This window comes from Carettochelys insculpta, chromosome 18, assembly GCF_033958435.1.
Source record: "Carettochelys insculpta isolate YL-2023 chromosome 18, ASM3395843v1, whole genome shotgun sequence".
In the NCBI taxonomy this organism is placed as follows: Eukaryota; Metazoa; Chordata; order Testudines; family Carettochelyidae; genus Carettochelys; species Carettochelys insculpta.
The window spans coordinates 17,345,198-17,364,767 of NC_134154.1; the positions used below are offsets into that span (position 1 = coordinate 17,345,198).

At 42.1% G+C, this 19,570-nt stretch overlaps 1 protein-coding gene across 4 annotated transcripts in view; it reads right to left on the reverse strand.

Moving 5' to 3' along the window:
- The window catches only part of SFSWAP (splicing factor SWAP), a 199,729-nt gene that overhangs the window by 166,120 nt on the left and 14,039 nt on the right, over positions 1–19,570 (reverse strand). For all 4 annotated transcript variants that reach the window (XM_075013064.1, XM_075013063.1, XM_075013062.1 and 1 more), the window contains exons 4-5: positions 14,021–14,106; positions 2,999–3,224 (exon numbers count right to left, since the gene is read on the reverse strand). In XM_075013064.1, coding sequence (XP_074869165.1) covers positions 2,999–3,224; positions 14,021–14,106 — 312 coding nt within the window. The remainder of the gene's footprint in view (positions 1–2,998; positions 3,225–14,020; positions 14,107–19,570) is intronic.

The window sequence follows — 19,570 nt, forward strand, 5'->3', positions numbered from 1 at the left end:
ACAGTCAGTCAACAGAAGTATTGTCTGAAGTTATCTTCTGACAAAACCTTCTGTTGACAGATGGCTGCAGTGTAGATATAGCCTAAAAATAAAATGTTCTCCTATGATGATTTAAAAGTTGGCATCATTATTTACATAACCATATTAGGCAGATATGTACAAAACTGAATAAGCATAATTTAGAGCAATTCAAGTTCCAAAAAAATTCATGAAAATTTACTTTTGCACATGTATGAAATTGTTGAAAATTGTACAATGTCATAGCAGTATAGGTCAAGCCCTGTCTATAGAAAATTAAACCCTGAAAAAAGGATAAAACATAAAAGGTACAGTAGCATTACTGTGCTATTATCAAATTATTAACCTGTCAGATAAACTGAATTCTTAAAATCATTTACTGTCTGAGAGCTAGACAATTAAAAAAAAACAGTTGCAAATAAGCATGGTTAATCACAAAATTTAGACTAATATTTAGGAGTATATGGAATTTTCTAACAGATTAATAGAATTTATTAGAGGAGATACAAGACTATGGCAGCGCTTAGATTTGAATAATATAAAATGTACTCTCTTTAGGATGTTGGTTTTTGTTTTGTTGCTTTAAAGGTGTACCTCCTGAAGAACCTTATCAATCTCATTTGCAGGATGACAGATCACTGCCATGCTGAGATGGAAATACTCCAAAAAAGAAAATGTGGCTGTTCACTATTTTCTTCTTTGTGGAGTAAGCATTCCATATTAGAGGGAGGGTGTGTGTACAGGGCAGATTTCATTTAATTACTTTATTGTGAGAAACATATTCCCAATTTTTTTGTTGCAAACATTGCAGCTCACATATACCGACAAAGTTGTGAACACGAAGTAAGCCATTAGTTCCTGTATACCAATTAACTGCATGTTTTCTCAGTGAGTGCCCAGCTCCCCTTCAACTCAGCGTATTCACATTTTGGGGAACAAAATTTATCAGCAATTCAATGAAAATAGCAGTTCTTTTACACTTACACAAGACTTAAATGACATAGTATCATACAATTAATTCAACAAAAGGCAAATGTTACCAGAAAGGTGCAAAACTCCAGATATGTATCAACTTTATAAATATGTAGCAACTTTCATCCAAAAGAAGGCTACACATAGCAATCACTTCATGGAGCCATGATATTTAGCCACTCTGAGGATAGCAACCAGACATTTTTAAAGTACATAGAAGCAATAAAAAACAGTTCAGGATAGGAGGTGATCATCTTGCCCAACTGGAACAGCTGGAATAATTTACACAGACAGAATATAGTGCAGTAAACCCTCGATTTAAAGGACTAATGGGGGGGAGTGGAGTCCATTAATGCCAGAAGTCCACTGAATACAAATGGTTATAGACTATGCACAGACCCCAGAGGGAGGTCACGCTGGAGAGCAGGTCACGGGGTTGTCTTTCCCTGCACTTGGACCAGCTAGGGCCAGGTTTTCCCACATGGATTCTGCATCTCAGTCGCTGCCAGCCTCTAGTTTCCAGAACATAGGCAGAGCTGCACACAGTGCGGGACTGAATGGTGGGTGAGAGGGTCTCCCCAGCCCCTTTAAACCTTCCCATGGACCTGTGACTAGCTGGAAGCTAGGTCCCTGCCTACCTGAGGATGGTTTTTATTTTTTAGTGACATAAGCCGTTCAATGAGCACCTTCCCATGCACCTGGACACTCAATGCCGTGTTTGGCCCTGCTGCCTCACCTCCTCATCCCAGTCACCCTAGTGGCGCATGGTCCAATGGCTACTAGCCCCAGACCTGCCACATCTGTAACAAACCAATCACAGTGCAGTAGCTGCTCACAGCCCACCAATCAGCATCCCCAAAGGCCCTTTAGTCACTGCAATGAGTGAGAACCACCCTGCCCAAGCTGAGGAGCAGGCAACACAATGGTGGGGGGAAGGGAGCAGGTCTCTCCTAAGGCACCTGGGCCTCACTCCCTCACGGTGGGTTACCCGCAGCTACATTCTGCACTCCTCGGAGCTAGTACTCACTGTGCATGTCTGAAACTGTGGGGCCACATCTCCAGCACGGATCCAGTGTTCCAGGGAAAACATGGCCTTCAAGTGCTCAGGGCTGGACGGTGGCAGATGCACGAAGCCAGGATTGGGGAAGGGTGGGGGGCACCATGAACGAATACAGAGATCTTGCCTGCCTACTCCTACATGAGTAGCCAGCTACCCAACCTGGACCCCAGCCAGTCCTGTTTCAGAGAGACCCCAGCGAAGAAGGTGCCTGTGGTGAGAATATTCAGCACCACCCCTGCAGGTAAGGGATCCTTGTAGCCTCTAGGCCAGGCCACCAGCCCACCACAGGACTCACTTTGCGATTCAGCCACGGTGTGCACCTCCCATACTGCCACCGCCAGCCTTGCCCCTTCCTCCGTGTTGGCTGTGTGGGAGCTGTACCAGGTGGTACCTTTCTAGAGCCAGCAGGAAGTGTTGGGTCTCTGCAGACTGTGGCACTCATGTGGCTCCCTCTATGCTGCCAGGTGGGTGGGGAGGGAGCACTGGGGCAAGACTGGGATCTGCACATGTGAGGATAAGCAGGCAGGCTTGTCCCCGGAGAGAGTAGGAAATCACTGCATTCATGCCGCTCACAAGAAAAACTGCCCCCCAACAGGCTCGTGAACTACCACTATAAACAGTTGCAAAAGCACTGTGGGTCAGCTGTGCTCTGGATAGAGATTTGTGTGAAATCCAGGCTGTGAGTTGGTGGGGTTTGCATCTTCAAAAAAAAAAAGACAACAGATTGCATGATAGGGGATGGTTTCTCAGCGGTCAGACGGCATCGGCTCCAGCAGACAGTGTCTGTTACTTCTGAGGTCTGTTAAATAGAGGGTTTACTGTAACTCCCATGTGGCCCAGCCTTATTCCAGTTTAGGTAATTGCCTTGTTTTTGCAAAACAAATCAGAGAACACTTACAACAATTACATATGATCAAAATATGTATTTTATAGCAAACCACAACTTACTCTTTTTTATTTCCACTTTGTTGTCAGAAGGAGAAGCGTATCGTCCCTCCTTCATAGCCTTCTGAATGAATTTGTAATAGGGATTGAGGTAGTGATCGAATCGCAAGAAGTCAAACTGAGAATTGCGGGCTTGCTTGGCTTTTAGCATAATCTCAAACTGAGCTCCTTGCTTGCACACAAAATTTGCAGTACGCTCTATAATTGCATGCATTTTTGCAGTTGGTGGCTGTAAGAATAAAATAAAAATACTAATGAATGCATTTTACACATCAGTCCATGAACATTTAAGTAGCCCATCAAGACCACAGGCTCAGATGAAATAAACGAAGAAACAATATTTCTGAACCTCCATCTCAGGAGATCCGGAAAGTTCACCATGTTTAGGGTGACCATCTGTCCTGTTTTTGACAAGACAGCCCCATATTTAGGATACCAAAAAGGCATCCCAACTTCTTTCAGAAAAAAGACTAATTGTCTTGTATTTTCTGCCAGCAGCTGCGCAGCTGCTGGCCAGAGAGCAGGGAGACCGCAGATCAACCTACTTTCCTCTCCCTTGGGGCTAGGGGAAGCAGGGGGAGATGGGCAGCTGCTCTGTCACTTCACTGGAGCACAGCAAAGGTGGCGTAGGGGGATGGGAAGCGCCATGGCTGTCCCGTCCCCGATACTTCCTCAGGGCTCGGATGTGGTAGGTGAAGCGCTGCAGCTGCCCCACCTCTGCTGCTTCCTTGAGACTCTCGGTAGTGCTGGGGGCTGTCACTGCACGGGGCTCAGTAAGGGTGGGGGGCTGCCACCTCCTTCCCAGCTCCCCTGGGTGTGGAGGAGCCAGGACGAGCTGCCCCTCCCCACATATCTCCCAGTCCCGTGTTTAGGCCTAGGAGATATGGTTGATCTGACCATGCATCCTTCCTGTAAACTTCTTTCACCAGTCTCCCTCCACACAGTTACCATTACTTCTGCTAACGGCAATTAACATTATTCTCAAAGTATGCGAATAGTGATCCTGGACTGGTAGAGACATCGATTTTAAATAGCAAGTCTTCCTCCAGGAAATTCTATCCGAGTAGTGTCCTCCGAGCAATTTCTCTGGGCTACCATAATCAACCAGTCAAAAATATCCAAGTTTGCATTCTTTTTTTGAAAGAATAAAAGATAGATAGTACACCATTTTCATTTACTGCTGGGGACTAATGAACGCTGCCACCCAAACCAAACACACCATCTGGAGAAAAAACATAATTTAAGAACTGAAATGCTTCATAAACAGTACTGCTCACAATTTTTATTTAATTCACTATTTCGGCTAAGTCTATTTTTGCATGACCACATACCATGAATCTCTGCAGTTAAAATAACTGATAGCCCCAGAAGAATTAGATGTCACATTAATGATTCATTCTATGCTTTCACATTTTTGGTATCAAAGTGACACAGAAGTCTGAGCAGAGAACAGCAAGATTCCATTTCAAAACTTCTAAGTCAAACCATATTATAACATTCAGACTGGTACCATTTGTTTAAAAGTGGAAAAATATTTGTGTTTGAAAGTAATCTAAATATAAAGGGCCTATATTTTGACAAGGTTATTTCTACCAAAGCCTTTACTAAAATATATATCACACTTATGTTTAATGTTTTCTCCTCTCCAAAAGTAAAAAGTAACTCTTCATTATAAATAAAAGTTAGCAAAGAAGTTGTCTCTGCAGCATCCCAGTTTACTTGTGCACAGCCAATTTCACAATGTGATTACACTCATCCCTCGCTACACAAGCACAGTTCGTTCCCAACTTTCTGCTCGTAGGCAGAAACTCGTAAGAGGGACACTGAATTCCTATTAAATTACATGTAAAAGTCTCTGATTAGTTCCTAGGGCTCCTAACTCAGGGAAGGAGTGGCAGCAGGTGGCATTGCTTTTGAAAGGTAAGTGAACCTTGGGTTGGGGAGGGTTAAAGGCTGGGGCTAGTTTGGGGCTGTGAGTGGGATGGGAGGGTTAAAATATGCTGGTGAGTTGGGTGGAGTGGGGTTCAGGCTACCGCAGTTTGGGGCCAGCAGGCGCCGGGGGTTACAGGCGGCGGGGGTTGGGGGTCTGGCCGCAGGGCCAGCAGGGGTGTCAGGCAGTGGGGGAGGGGTTGGGCTGCAGAGCATGCAGGGGTTACAGGCATGGGGGGATGCTCTGGCCACAGGGGTTACAGGCGGCGGGTGGAGGGTTCTGGCAGCCGGGGGAGGGGTCAGGTTGTGAGGGGTACAGGTGGTGTGGTGGGAGGGTCTGGCCACAGGGGTTACAAGTGGCAGCTGGCCCACCGGGGGTGCAGGTGGCAGGGGGTTCAGGCTGTGGTGCTGGTAAGGGGGTCTGGCTGCCATGGCTTAGGCCTGTTGGGTGTGGGGGGGGGTCAAGCGGTGGAGGGGGTCTGGCCGTGGGGTCAGCAGGGGGTCTGACTGCAGTGGGTTGGGGTCAGACTAGGGGGGTTGGAGCCGCGGAGAGGGGGTAAAGCTCAGATTAGCAGGGGGAGTTCACTTGTAGAGTGAACTAAGGGAGATGTATGTGTCTCTTGTTTAAGTGAGTACTTGTAAATAATTTAAAGTACTCGTTTAAGGAGGGATGAGTGTATTTAATCAGCTGGTCTCTGGTACCTCCTTTGAGCAGCAACAGGAGAAAGAAACAGAACAGGAAAATATTGCCAAAGCCATAAATATCATCAGCATTGAAATGAGGAAAAAATATCAAACTATTCTAACTATTTCTTAGATTTAAAAACAATGATGTCCCTGTCATCACAAGTTCTGAAAAAGATATGCTAACAAGGAAATTTGATGAGATTATAGCACTACTGGTCTTTACAATACTGGTTGTTCCTCTAAAATCTAGGATTCTCTTATCCAGCAATGGGGACAGAGCCGGGGCCTGTGGCAGGGGCTGCAGTGGGCAGCATCAATGCCAGGGCTGGAGATAGGGGCCCCATGAACTGGGGCAGAGGTGAGTTGGGAGCCCGTGACAGGTGGCCTCCCCTGATTGAGCAAATCCCATCATTTGGGACTAGTCAGTCCTGAGGATGCTGGACCTGAGAGGTCTAGCGTGAACAACATGTGTTCAAAAATATGTTCCTCTGGTGGGAAAATCATCTCAGCAGTCCAACACTGCGGCATTTAATTTCAGAAAGAGGAAAACGAGAAACTATGCGAAAACAAGAAGGTTAGTTAAATGGAAATGGAACAGTGACTAAAATAAAATCCCTACAAGCTGCATAGAAACTCTTCAAAGATACCATAATAGAGGTCCAGTTTAAAGGTATACCCCAAATTAAAAAACATAGTAAGAGACCTAACAAAAAGCCACTGTTTCTTAAAACCATGTAAAAGAAGTGGTGAGAGATAAAAAGGCATCTTTTAAAATGTGGAAGTCAAAACCTAGGAAGGAAAATAGAAAGGAGCCAAATTAAATGTAAAAACGTGGTAAGAAAAGCCAAAAAGGAGTTTGAAGAACAGCTAGCCAAAAACTGAAAAAGCAAGAACAAAATGTTTTTCAAGTACATCGGAAGTAAGAAGCCTGCTAAACAACCAGTGGGGACCCTAGACCATTAAGATACAAAAGGGGCACTGTAAGATGTAGAGTCATTTTGCAGAAAAACAAAATGAATTCTTTGCTTCAGTCTTCACGACTGAGGATGTTAGGGATCCTTTGTAGGTGACAAATTTGAGGAATTGTTCAAGATTGAGGTGTCTAAGAGGATGATTTGGACCTGATTGATAAACTTAACAGTAACAACTCACCGGGGCCAGATGGCATTCACCCAACTCAAGAGGTCTGAAAAAACTCCGATGTGAAACTGCGGAACTGTTAACTGTGGTTTGTAATCTATTCCTTAAATCAGCTCCTGTACCCAATGACTGGAAGGTACCTAACGTAACACCAATACTTACGAAGGGCTCTAGTGGCTATCCCAGCAATTATAGACTAGTAAGTCTAACGTCAGTACCAGGTAAATTAGTTGAAACCATAGTAAAGAATAAAATTGTCAGACACACGGAAGAACATAAATTTGCTGTACAAAAGTCAACATGGTTTCTGTAAAGGAAAAATCATGTCTTACTAATCTATTAGAGTTCTTTGAAGGGATCAACAAACATGTGAATAAGGGAGAACCCAGCAGATATAACATACTTGGATTTTCCGAAAGCTTTGACAAGGTCCCTCACCAAAGACTCTTACATGAATTGCCATAGGATAAGAGGGAAGATCCTTTCATGGATTGAGAACTGGTTAAAAGGCAGGAAACAGAGGCTAGGAATAAATAGTAAACTTTCAGAATGGAGAGAGATAACTAGTGGTGTTCCCCAAGGGTCAGTCCTAGGACCAATCCTATTTAACTTATTCATAAATCATCTGGAGAACGGGGTAAACTGTGAGGTGGCAAAGTCTGCAGACATTAAACTGCTCAATATATTTAAAGACCAAAGCAGACTGTGAAGAACTTCAAAAAGATCTCACGTACCTGAGTGATAGGGTAACAAAATGGTAAATGAAATTTAATGTGGATACATGTGAAGTAATGCACACTGGAAAAAAATAATCCCAGCTATATATACACAGTATGATGGGGGCTAATTTAGCTACAACTCATCAGGAAAAAGATCTTGGATTCATTGTGGATAGCTCTCTGAAAACACCCACGCAGTGTGCAATGTCAGTCAAAAAAGCAAATAGCATGTTAGGAATCATTAAAAAAGGGACAGAGAACACAACAGAGAATATTTTATTGCCCTTATATAAAACCATGGTATGCCCACATCTTGAATACTGTGCACAGTTGTGGTCACCTCATCTCAAAAAGAGATATACTGGCATTAGAAAAGGTTCAAAAAATGGCAATTAAAATGATTTGGAATGGGTGCTGCAGGAAGAGAGATTAAAGAGACTAGGCCTTTTCATCTCAGAAAAGAGGACACTAAGAGGGGATATGATAGAGGTACATAAAATTATAAGTGGTGTGGAGAAAGTGAACAAGTAAAAATTATTTACTTGTTCCCATAATATAAGAACTAGAGGACATCAAATGAAATTAATGGGCAGCAGGTTTAAAACAAATAAAAGGAAGTTCTTCTTCACATAGCACACAACCTGTGGAACTCTCTGTCAGAGGAGGCTGTGAAGGCTAGGACTATAACAGGGTTTAAAAAAAGAGCTTGATAAATTCACGGAGGTTTAGGTCCTTTAGATGTTATTAGCCAGGATGGATAAGGAATGGTGTTCCTCCCCTCTGTCAGAAGCTGGAGATGGATGACAGAAGAGAGATCACTGGATTGTTACTTACTTATTCGGTCCACTCTCTGAGACACCTGGTATTGGCCACTGTCAGCAGACAGGATACTGGGCCGCATGGACCTTTGGTCTGACCCAGTATGGCCATTCTTATGTTCTTATGAGTTGAGACTGCCAACATCTCTTTAAAAAAAACCAAACCACACAACCTAGCCTTCTTGAATTTCTTGATAAACTAACTGATGACTCTGTATATGTCACAAATTTAGCAGAGGACCTACCAACTTTTAGAGAGTCCTTGGTGGCACCACATCAGCAGCCATCTGCATGCCCTCACAACCACAAAGAGCAGTATCACAACTGCAGTCAACCAGATTAAAAAAAAGGATAAAGAGAGTAGTGAAAGGAGAGCCTGGGATGAAGAGATTTGACTGTGATCAGAATGGTTGATATGGATTTATTTTTAATGTACCTAATGGAAAATACAATATAATGGGGTTCCACCAGTGACAGCAATTGAGTTGCTGCAGCAGTTCAAGATATTGGTGAAAGCATTTTTTGCACCTAGGCCAATTTTATCATGCACACTGTCCAAATTTTAAGGTATCCAATAGCACCCATGCACACAGTCTCTCTTTCAAAGGTATCTTATAGATTTTACAATGTTATCAATGCAGCGGTCTCACATGTCTAAGTCCCAAACAGCATTCTACAACTAAAATTAAAAAGGCACAGATCTTACACTCTTCAACAAAATATAACAGTAGGATTACTGCTTCTGAAATGGCCATTATCTTCCTCTACCAAAGGACTCCTGGCTCTGACATTTAACCATGAAATAATAATGAGTAAAGTCAACTTCAAAATAATAATGGGTAAGTCAACTTCTAACATTTATAAAACAAAAGTACAGAATCAATTCTATTGCAAATACAACTGCATTGAAGGAACATGTTTAGGTCACAGTTATATGTCTGCAATATTTTCACAACACAGCCTTTCACAGAAGCCTTTGGAAAACACATGAAAATAATAAAACAAAATTCAAGTAGTAAAAACAAAGGATCTGATATTTTAGTTTCTTTGACCATGGAATTCTCTTTTGTTAACAATGACTGCTGGGAAAAAAGATGGGATCCACCTAACAAAGAGAAGAGCGAACATCTTTGCAGGCGGGCTTGCAAACCTAGTGAGGAGGGCTTTAAACTAGGTTCATCGGGGGACAATGACACAAGCCCTGAAGGAAGTGGGGAAGGAGTAGGAAACAATAAAGTAGGTTTCCTGGGTGAAGAGGAGAAAGTGGGCCAAGCAGTCACTTCTCTAAGATGGTTGTATACAAATGAAAGAAGCATGGGGAATAAACAGGAAGAATTAGAGGCCCTGGTACAGTCAAAGAAGTATGAGGTGGTTGGAATAACAGAGATTTGGTGGGTTGATTTGCGTAACTGAAGCAAGGTCACGTTTAGGAAGGACAGAAGGGAGAAAAGGAGAAGGAGTTGCATTCTATGTGAGGGAGCAGGATCATAGCTCAGAGCTCCAGTATAAGGTGGGGGAAAAAAAAACAAACAGGCGATTGTCTTTGGGTTAAGCTTAGAGGCGGAAACAACAGAGGTGATGTTGTAGCTAGTGTCTGCTATAGACCACCAGATCAGGAAGATGAGGTAGATGATGATTTCTTCAGACAGCCAAGAGAAGCTTTCAAATCATAGTCCCTGGTTCTCATGAGAGATTTTAATCATCCACACATTTGTTGGGAGACCAATACAGCAGCACACAGACAACCGAGGAAGGTTTTGGAGAATGTTGGTGGTAACTTCTCGGTACAACGCTGAAGGAAATGACCAGGAAGAACTAGTAGGAGAAACAGACGTAGGTGGAAACCTGGACTGCAGTGATCATGAGATGGTAGATTTCAGGATCCTGACAAAAGGAAGAAAGGTGAGCAGTAAATTACAGACCCTTGATTTCAAAAGAGACGACTTTGACTCCCTGAGGGAACTGATGGGCAGGATCCCTTGGGAAACAAAGATGAAGGGAAAAAGAGTTTAAGAGAACTGGCAGTATTTTAAAAGAAGTCTTACTGAAGGCATAGGAACAAACCATCCCAGTGCACAGTAAGAAATGCAGATACAGTAGGCAACCAGCTTGGCTTAACAGGAAAATCCTTTGTCAGCTTAAACTCAAAAAGGATGCATATAAGAAGCAGAAACATGGACAGTTGACTAAGGAGGAGTGTAAACAGATGGCTGGAGAATGCCAGGCAGTAATCAGGAAAGCAAAAGCACAATTGGAACTGCAGCTGGCAAGGGAAGTGAAGGGTAACAAGAAGGGTTTCTACATGCATGTTAACAGTAAGAAAGTTACTAGGGAAGGTATGGGGCCATTACTGGATGACACAGGTAACCTAGTAACAGATGATGTAAGAAAAGCTGAAGTACTCAATGCTTTTTTTGCCTCAGTCAAGGAGAGCTCCCACACTATGGTGCCAGACAATGCAGTGTGGGAAGGTAGAGGGCAGCCATCGATGGGGAAGGAAAGAGTTAAGAGCTACCTAGAAAAACTAGATGTACACAATTCAATGGGTCTGGATTTAATACACCCCAGGGTACTGATGGAATTATTAAAAAAGGGATAGAAAATAAGACAAAGACTATTTTACTGCACCTTTATAAAACTATGGTACGCCCACATCTTGAATACTGCATACAGATGTGGTCTCCTCACCTCAAAAAAGATATTTTGGCATTAGAAAAGGTTCAGAAAAGGGCACCTAAATTGATTAGAGGTTTGGAATGGGTCCCATATGAGGAGAGGTTAAAGAGACTGGGACTTTTCAACTTAGAAAAGAGGGGGGGATATCACAGAGGTATATGCAATCATGAGCGGTGTGGACAGGGTGAATAAAGAAAAGTTATTTACTTGTTCCCATAATATAAGAACTAGAGGACACCAAATGAAGTTAATGGGTGGCAGGTTTAAAACTAATAAAAGAATGTTCCATTTAACACAGCACACAGTCAACCTGTGGAACTCCTTCCCAGAGGAGGCTGTGAAGGCTAGAAATATAGGAGAGTTCAAGGAAGAGCTAGATAAATTCATGGAGGTTAGATCCACAAAAGTCTACTAGCCAGAGGGTAGAAACGGTGTCGCTGGCCTCTGTTTGTCAGAAGTTGGAGATGGATAGCAGAGACAAGTCGCTTGAAAACTGAATTTTGGCCCACCCCTTCTGGGGCACCTGGCACTGGCCATTGTCCTCAGATGGGATGCTGGGCTAGATGGACCTTTGGTCTGACCTTGGCAGATGTCACTGCTGAGCCTTTGGCCAGTCTCTTTGAAGAGTCTTGGAGATCGGGAGAGATCCTGCAAGACTAGAAAAAGGAAAATGTAGTTCCCATCTTTAAAATAAGGAAACGAGGACAATCCAGGGAACTATAGACTAGTTAGCCTAACCTCTATCCCTCGGAAAATAATGGAGGGGATCCTCAAGATATTCATTCTGAAGCACTTGGAAGAGGGGAAGTGATCAAAAGCAGTCAACATAGATCACCAAGGGCAAGCTGTGCCTGACCAAACTGATTAGCTTAAATGATAAGGTAACAGGCTCTGTGGACATGGGGAAGTCATTGGATGTGATCTACCTTGACTTAAGCAAAGCTTTTGATACAGTCTCCCACAACATTCTTGCCCATAAGTAGAGGAAGTGTGGATTGGATCCATGGACTAGAAGAGGGCTAGAAAGCTGACTTGACGGTTGGGCCCAACAGGTAGTGGTCAATGGTTCAATATCTGGATGGAGGTTGGTTTCAAGCAGAGTGTCCAAATGCTCAGTTCTGGGGCTGGTGTTCAACATCTTTATTAATGACCTGGATGAGGGACAGGACTGCACTCTCAGCAAGTCTGCAGATGAGACTAAGCTAGGGGAAGAGGCAGATATGTTGGTGGGTAGAGACAGGATCCAGAGTGACCTGGATAAATTGGAGGATTGGGACAAAAGAAATCTGATGCGGTTCAACAAGGAGAAGTGTAGAATCCTGCACCTGGGACAGAAGAATCCCAACCATTGTTAGAGGCTGGGCACCAACTGGCTAAGCAGCCAACAGGGACCTACGGGTTATGGTGGACGAAAGGCAGGATATGAATAAACAGCGTGCCCTTGTAGCCAAGAAGACTAATGACATATTAGGGTACATGAGAAGGAGCACTGCAAGCAGATCTAGAGGAGGAGTGGTTATTCCCCGCTGTTCGGCACTGGTGAGGCCACATCTGGAATACTGTATCCAGTTTTGGTCCCTCTGGTATAAAAAAAGATGTGGATGTGCTGGAGCAGATTCAGCAGAGGGCAACAAAAATGATTAAGAGGCTGGGGCACATGGAAAGACTAAGGGATTTCAGCTTACTTAGTTTACAGGAGAGAAGACTGAGGCATGATTTAATAGCAGTCTTCAGCTTCCTGAAGGGGAGCTTTAAAAGAGGATGGAGAGAAACTGTTCTCAGTGGTGACATGGCAGAACGAGGAGTAATGGTCTGAAGTTACAAAAGGAGAGGAGTAATCTGGATATTAAGAAAAACTATTTCAATGTGTTGCTTAGCGAGGTGGTGGATTCTCCATCCCTAGAGGTTTTTAAGTCCTGGCTTGACAAGGTCCTGGCCAGGATGAGTTTGTTGGGGTTGATCCTGCTTTAAGGCAGGAGGCTGGACGAGATGACCTCCTGAGGTCTCTTCCAGCTCTGTGATTCTATGATCCTTAAGTGAACAGCTCCAAAATTTACAGCATATCAACATTAAACAGAATGAAATCCCTCAGTTAATACCTAGTGAATATAAAGCTACGTATTCTGTTATTTAGACTGTACAATCGCTTACTCAGTGTTCTAGTAATTTTTGTCATGAGCAAACTGCTAAATAATCTGTTGCTTCTGACCTGAGGCGACTCCACAGAAACATTTTCAAAACATTCTACAGTACATTTTTATATTAAATATAGAGCACCTATATCCATTTTAAAAAAACATTAAGCACATTGAATTCAAAACTTTTACAAATGTAGTCAAGCATCAATGGCAGTTCACTTCAGTGAAAGCAAATTTCCATGAAGGAAGAGCTGATTCAGTCTGTGTGTTATAGAAAGTAGGTAATTTTTTAACTTGATATACTTCATATTGCATGGATTCTGGTGACATAAAACCTTCTGTAGTTTTGATGTTCCTAAAATAAGGGGATATATTTCTAAGAATTTATCCATTTTTCATCACTCCGTCATGGAAGTGCTATCTACCACGATGATAGTTGATGTTTGCTTGTTAAGTGCAAGCCGTGTTTTCAATTTTTCCTTCAACTTCAACATACTTCTACTCAAGGTTTTGTATCTTTGTTCTTCATAAGACAGAAAAAATAGATTCATGTAGTTATTTATTCTGTTATTTCCAAGACTTTGTAAAAATTTGCTATTTTATGGACACATCTTTGTGTATCAGCTGATATATTTTGTAGTTTTAAAAATACCATGGAACAATTTCATTTTCTTCCACAGTACTTCAATACCTTAAGTCATGCTAAAAGCACATTACAATAAAATTATATCCGTTTCAGTGGAGTAAGTAAAACATGACAGTTTTGATTCTGTATCACCATGATCAGCTGAAATTAGCCCAGTAATATTAAAAGGTGAGTAGCTTTTAATTCAAAGTCAACAGACAATACAGTGAAAATCCTATGAATGGCTATGGAAGTTTATGAGAATAATGGCTGTATTAAATATGCACACGTACCAGTTCAACATCAGGAGGTACACTCAGTCCCAAGGGAGCAACGAAAGGTTCCTCGTTTTCTTCCAAATTTTCTGTTTGAGCTGTTTCTACAGTAAACAACAAAGTGAAATGATACAGTACAGAATTAGTCAAAATTAAACATAAAATATGGATAAAATTATAAATAAGTAATGCTGAAAGGATCTGTGGTTCCAGTAACCAAATCAGCTAACTGCTGGTCTAGGACAAGTACGCAAAGTATTTTTTCTACTTACTGTGAAGCATTTCTAAAGGCACAAGGCCTTCAGAATCAAGTCTTGCTTTTTCTGCAATACTGAACTTCCTTATATTCAGTATTGAACACGTCCAATATTGCAGACAACTTTCACTGGGGGGGCTAACTCAGTGGCTTGAGCACTGGCCTGCTAAACCCAGGATTGTGAGCTCAGTCCCTGAGGGAGCCATTTAGGGATCTGGGGCAAACAGACTGGGGGGGAAATGGCCAGCAATGGTGATATGTCCTGCTGTGAGGGCAGGGGACTGTACTCGATGACCTCTGAAGGTCCCTTCCAGCTCTATGAGGGAAGTGTACCTCCATGTTCATTGTATCTTGCCATGTATTTTTAAATAAGCTTTTCTCTTCTAAAATTACAAGGCAATTTTCAGTGCAATGGACGGAGATGCTCCATCCTGAGACTAGGCAAGTTCTAAAAGTTCCTATGCTCACAATGCCACTAAAAAGTGCACATATGTATGAATTACTCACAAGAAGTCTCATTACAATCAATATGGCTTTATGTGGGCCCAAGTGTTCATCCATATGCAATGTACTGCAGAATCAGAACAAGGAACAATGTGAAAAAAAATTGTTTTGTGAACACAAAGGTCAATTCCTATTAGAAGTATATGTGAATAAAAATGTTTTCCCTCTACTAAATATTTACTTAATTAAAATGAAGCCACTCTTTACACAGAAAATCTGTATTTTAATTAGAGGTTACTGTACTAGACTACTTGACAATCTTACACTTTACATCTTGAAGATAGTTACAGAACCCACTCACTCTGACAAGCTACAGAATGCAAATGGTGAGAAAAACGGAAGAAAATGGAAGATGCGTCATGCATTTTATTTGTGTTCTTACAAGCAGTTCAACATCACAGTGAGTTCAATGGTATATTATTAGTGTTTAGGTTCAATGACCTATGAAAAATTATGCACTATAATGCCAATATGAAGAGATTAAGCAAGGCAGATACATAAACAGTAGCAAAACAAACCAGCAGTCATGCAGCACTTTAAAGATTGACAAAATAATGTATTAGGTGACTAGCTTTTGTGGGACAGACCCACTTCTCCAGAAGGACCTGATATGAAGTGGGTCTGTCCCATGAAAGCTCATCACCTAATAAATTGTTAGTCTCTGAAGTGCTACCTGACTACTTTTTGTTTTGATAGAATAAAGATTAACACAGCTATCTTTCTGTCACTACATAAAGTAACAAGTCTCCTTTACTAGCATATGTTAATGCCACACAGTTTTAGAAAACTGAGAAAGATTCATGGAGACATCCCAGTCTGATTTCAGTCAGCTGCAGACCACTCTGGTGAACATATGAATGGCCACCCTGGGTCAGACTAAAGTTTCACCTAGCCCAGTATTCTGTCTTCTGACACTGGTCAATGCCAGGTACACTGGGAGCGGATGAACGAGCAGCATCAACTGATGCATCCCGTCACCCATTCCAAACTTCTAACAAATAGAGGCTAGGGACACCATTCCTGCACAAGCTAACAGCCATTGATGGACCTATCTGCCATGAATCTCTCTCTTTTGAGAACCCTGTAACTAGTTGTTGTCTTCACATCATCTTCTGACAAGGAGTTCCACAGGTTAATTGTGCGTTGTGAGAAGTACTTATTTCTTTTCTTTTCTTTTAAAAGGAAAAGTGCCACTTATTCCTTTTATTTGTTGACTCCCTAGTTCTTGAATTATAGGAAAGAAGAGCTCTTTGTTCACTTTCTCCACACCTGTCATGATTTTACATACCTGTATCATGCCTCCACCCTTTTCTATCTGTTTTCCAAAAATCCCAGCCTTATTAATCTCTCCTCGCATGGCAGCTATGCCACACCCATAATCTTTTTTTTCCCCCTTTTCTGAACTTTTTCCAATACCAAGATAGCTTTTTAAAGATGAGACGACCGCATCTGCAAGCAATACTCAAGATTTGGGCATGCCATGGATTTATACAGAGGCAGTAAAATATTGTCAGTTTTATTCTCTATCCCCTTCTTAATGACTCTGAAAATTGTTTGTTTTTTAGGCTGTTGCTGCATTTTTGCTTTTTTAGAATGCCACCTCATTGTTTACCCTGCTCCAGATCATTTGAATGCATTGAACAGAACTGGTTTCAGTACAGACCTGTGGAGGTCACCATTCTCCATTCTGAAAAGTAACCTTTTATTCCAAACATTTGTTTGCTACCTTTCAACCAGTCATCAGTCCATGAGGACCTTCTCTCTCAACACACGACAGCTTACTTTGCTTGAGAGACTTTGGTGAGGGACACAATCAAAAGATTTCTGGAAATCTAAATACACTATACCCACTGGAGTCCTCTTGTCTACACGTTTGTTCACCACCTCAGTGAATTCTAGCTGATTGGTGGGGCATGATTCCCTTTACTAAAATAAATGTTACGTTAACATACTATGCTAACCTGTGTATCTGACAATTCTGTTCTCTACTGTCCTTTCAACCAGCGTTTCATCTATTTTTTTCCATCCATGGGTGGACCAGATTGTTATTTGCACCAACACACGTAGATGCACACCACCAACAGAGAGACTTGCTGTCTACTGTGGGTGGCTTTCGGCACTCTGTTAATCAGTTGGGTGGCACATGACTCTTCTTTGTGGCCTCTCAAACGCTCAGCTTACTGGCAATACTGGTTTCAACCAATTTGCCCAGTAATGAAGTTAGACTTAACTAGTCCAGGGTTGGCAACCTGCGGCTCTTTAAGGAGCCACTTGCAGCTCTGGGTGCTGCTGCCACTAACTCATCTAGTAGCTCCCTGCCCTGTCCTGCCCTCGCTGAACTGATGGAACTGAACTGAATTAGTTTAACAGCCAGCAGGGTGTTGGGTGCGATCTGGCAATTAAACCAATTCAATTTAGTTCCATTATTTCACCAGAGGCAGGGCAGGGAGCCACCTGCACTGCATGTGGGGGAAGTGAGCAGGGAAGGGGCAGCTGAGTCTGCCCCTGCCAGAGCTGCGCAGCTGCACCAAGGAGGTAGAAAAGGCAGGAGGAAGACTCATAGGAGCCAAGCTCAGCTTCCCTCCCTGTGGGGTTGGCGCTTCATCGTGGGCACTGCAGCGCCCCCGCCCCCCAGCTCCTTCTGACTCTACAGCCCCTCCCTTTTGTGACTGGCAGCCATCGAAGTCTGGAGCCATGTCCCAGTGCTAGCTCAGCTCCCACAGGACCTGACCCAGCTACCTGCCCAGCCCCAGGACCCGGTGAGTCCAGCGCCGGTGCCGCTGAGTGGGGAGTGGCTGGGAAAATTGCAAGTGCTTTCTGGCCTGAGAAGGTAGGGGGTGGGAGGAGGGCGGGGAGAGCAGTGGGGGGTGGCACAAGTAAGATCCGGGTTCAGTGGGCAGGTTGGGACAGGGTGGCTGAAGCAAGTTAAGCCTGGGTTTTGGGAGGCGGGCGGGGCGTTCACTTTGGGGCTGAAAAAGGTTAAACCCTCTCAGTCCTATCCCCAGGTTTAAGCCTGGGGATAGAGGGTGGGTTTGTATGATGGGGCAGCAGATTTGGGTGCTGACGAGAGTAAAGCCTGAAGATGAGGTAATAACTTTCTGTCTGGTACAAATCATTGTGTGTGCACTGTTCTTAAAATAGTGGTTACAAAAAGTACACTCTGACATTATTTATTAAGGATCGTCTTGTATTTTCATGCATTGTGGCTCCTGAAGTATTGATTTTACAACTGAATTTGAACAAATAGCTCTTCTCGCTATTTAAGTTGAAGACCCCTGCAGGAGCCTGTAATTGCTAGGCTCACCTCTAGAGACCTTTTGAAAAACTGGCATCACATTAGTTATCCTCCAGTCATTTGATAAAGAAATAGTCAAATTAATGGAAAGGTTACAAACTACAGCTAATAGTTCTGCAATATTTTCCCCTAGCTAGACATACAAGAAGTGAAAAATTAAAAGTCTTTAACCTCTTATAAATCTCATCTCTCTGAATTATAATGGCCTCTTCCCCTCCCCCTTTAATGTCATATGGAATTTTGGGATAGGATTTACAAATTTAATAGATTTGTGTAATTCGATATTCATTTTTAACAAAAATAGAAAAGAATACTTAAAATGTTTATTTCATAGTAGATTCAGCTATAACAAAAACTATTTGTTTTGTCCATTTGATTATTTTATTTATAATACCATTTTTGAGAATAAACTTTAATACACGTAAGTACTAAAAAAAAAAATAAAGACCTGACTACAATATTAAAATTGCTATTTTATTTAGTAATCTCTAGAATTAAAGACAACTGTTGCTCCTTCATTCTATTCTCACAGCAAATAGCAAAATCACTTAATGAATCTAGATGTACATAAAAATCCAGAAAATAAACTTTTCAGGTTCTGAACAAAATAACTGATATACATCTCTGAATTAACGTAAATAAAAACATATTACTTTATGGTAAAAACAACAGAAAAAAGGGACAGAAACGAAGGTCAAATTGAAATTTTTGTGAAGATAAGAACCTTCTTTCAGGATAGACACAAAGTGCACTTTGTTCAGGTCTCTTGGGAAGTCATATTTAATGGATTGTCGATATGATGGGTTTTATTAACTACTTTAAATGTCTGTGCAAAAAATGAGCAGGATTAGGGTCTATATCTGTTACAGGTTCATGACCTAAAAACAATATGCTTTACAGTAGGGTCTCAACATTTGTAAAGGCTCTGTGTTCAGAACCCTTGTGAGTTTTCATTTTCATGAATGGGGGGGCAGGCTCGGAGCCCCAGGAAGAGGCAGCGTGGGTGCTACCTCTTAATCACAGAAAAACAGTTGTAAATTTGTAATTCTGATTAACTAGGTTTTTTTAGTAGTAAGCTTGTTATGTACCTTTCCAAAACAGAAAGAGATTAAAACTGCTTTCTTTAAAGTGACTGCCAAAATTCATATTAACAGGTTATACTGGTGTATATAGTCCAATTACAGTAACTAATTTCTGCTCCACACTGACTGTAAATACAGCATGATACAATTCACAGGTTAACATTAATGGAAATCACTCAGTACCACTCTGTTGAAAATCTGTAGCATAGAGAAATACAGCAAATTACAGAAGCTGTTACAGAAAATTAAAAGATCTGTTTCCTTTTTCCATGAATAATAAGCCTCACTAGAAAATCTACTTTGCTACCTCCGTTTGTTTCTACAAGAAGTATTTTTCAGAAGGTCCATTTACACAAGTGAATTCACGTCAAGAGTCTATTTTAATGGACTGCCTCGAAATTCCCTTCAGGGATACTGCATTTAAAAGTGCA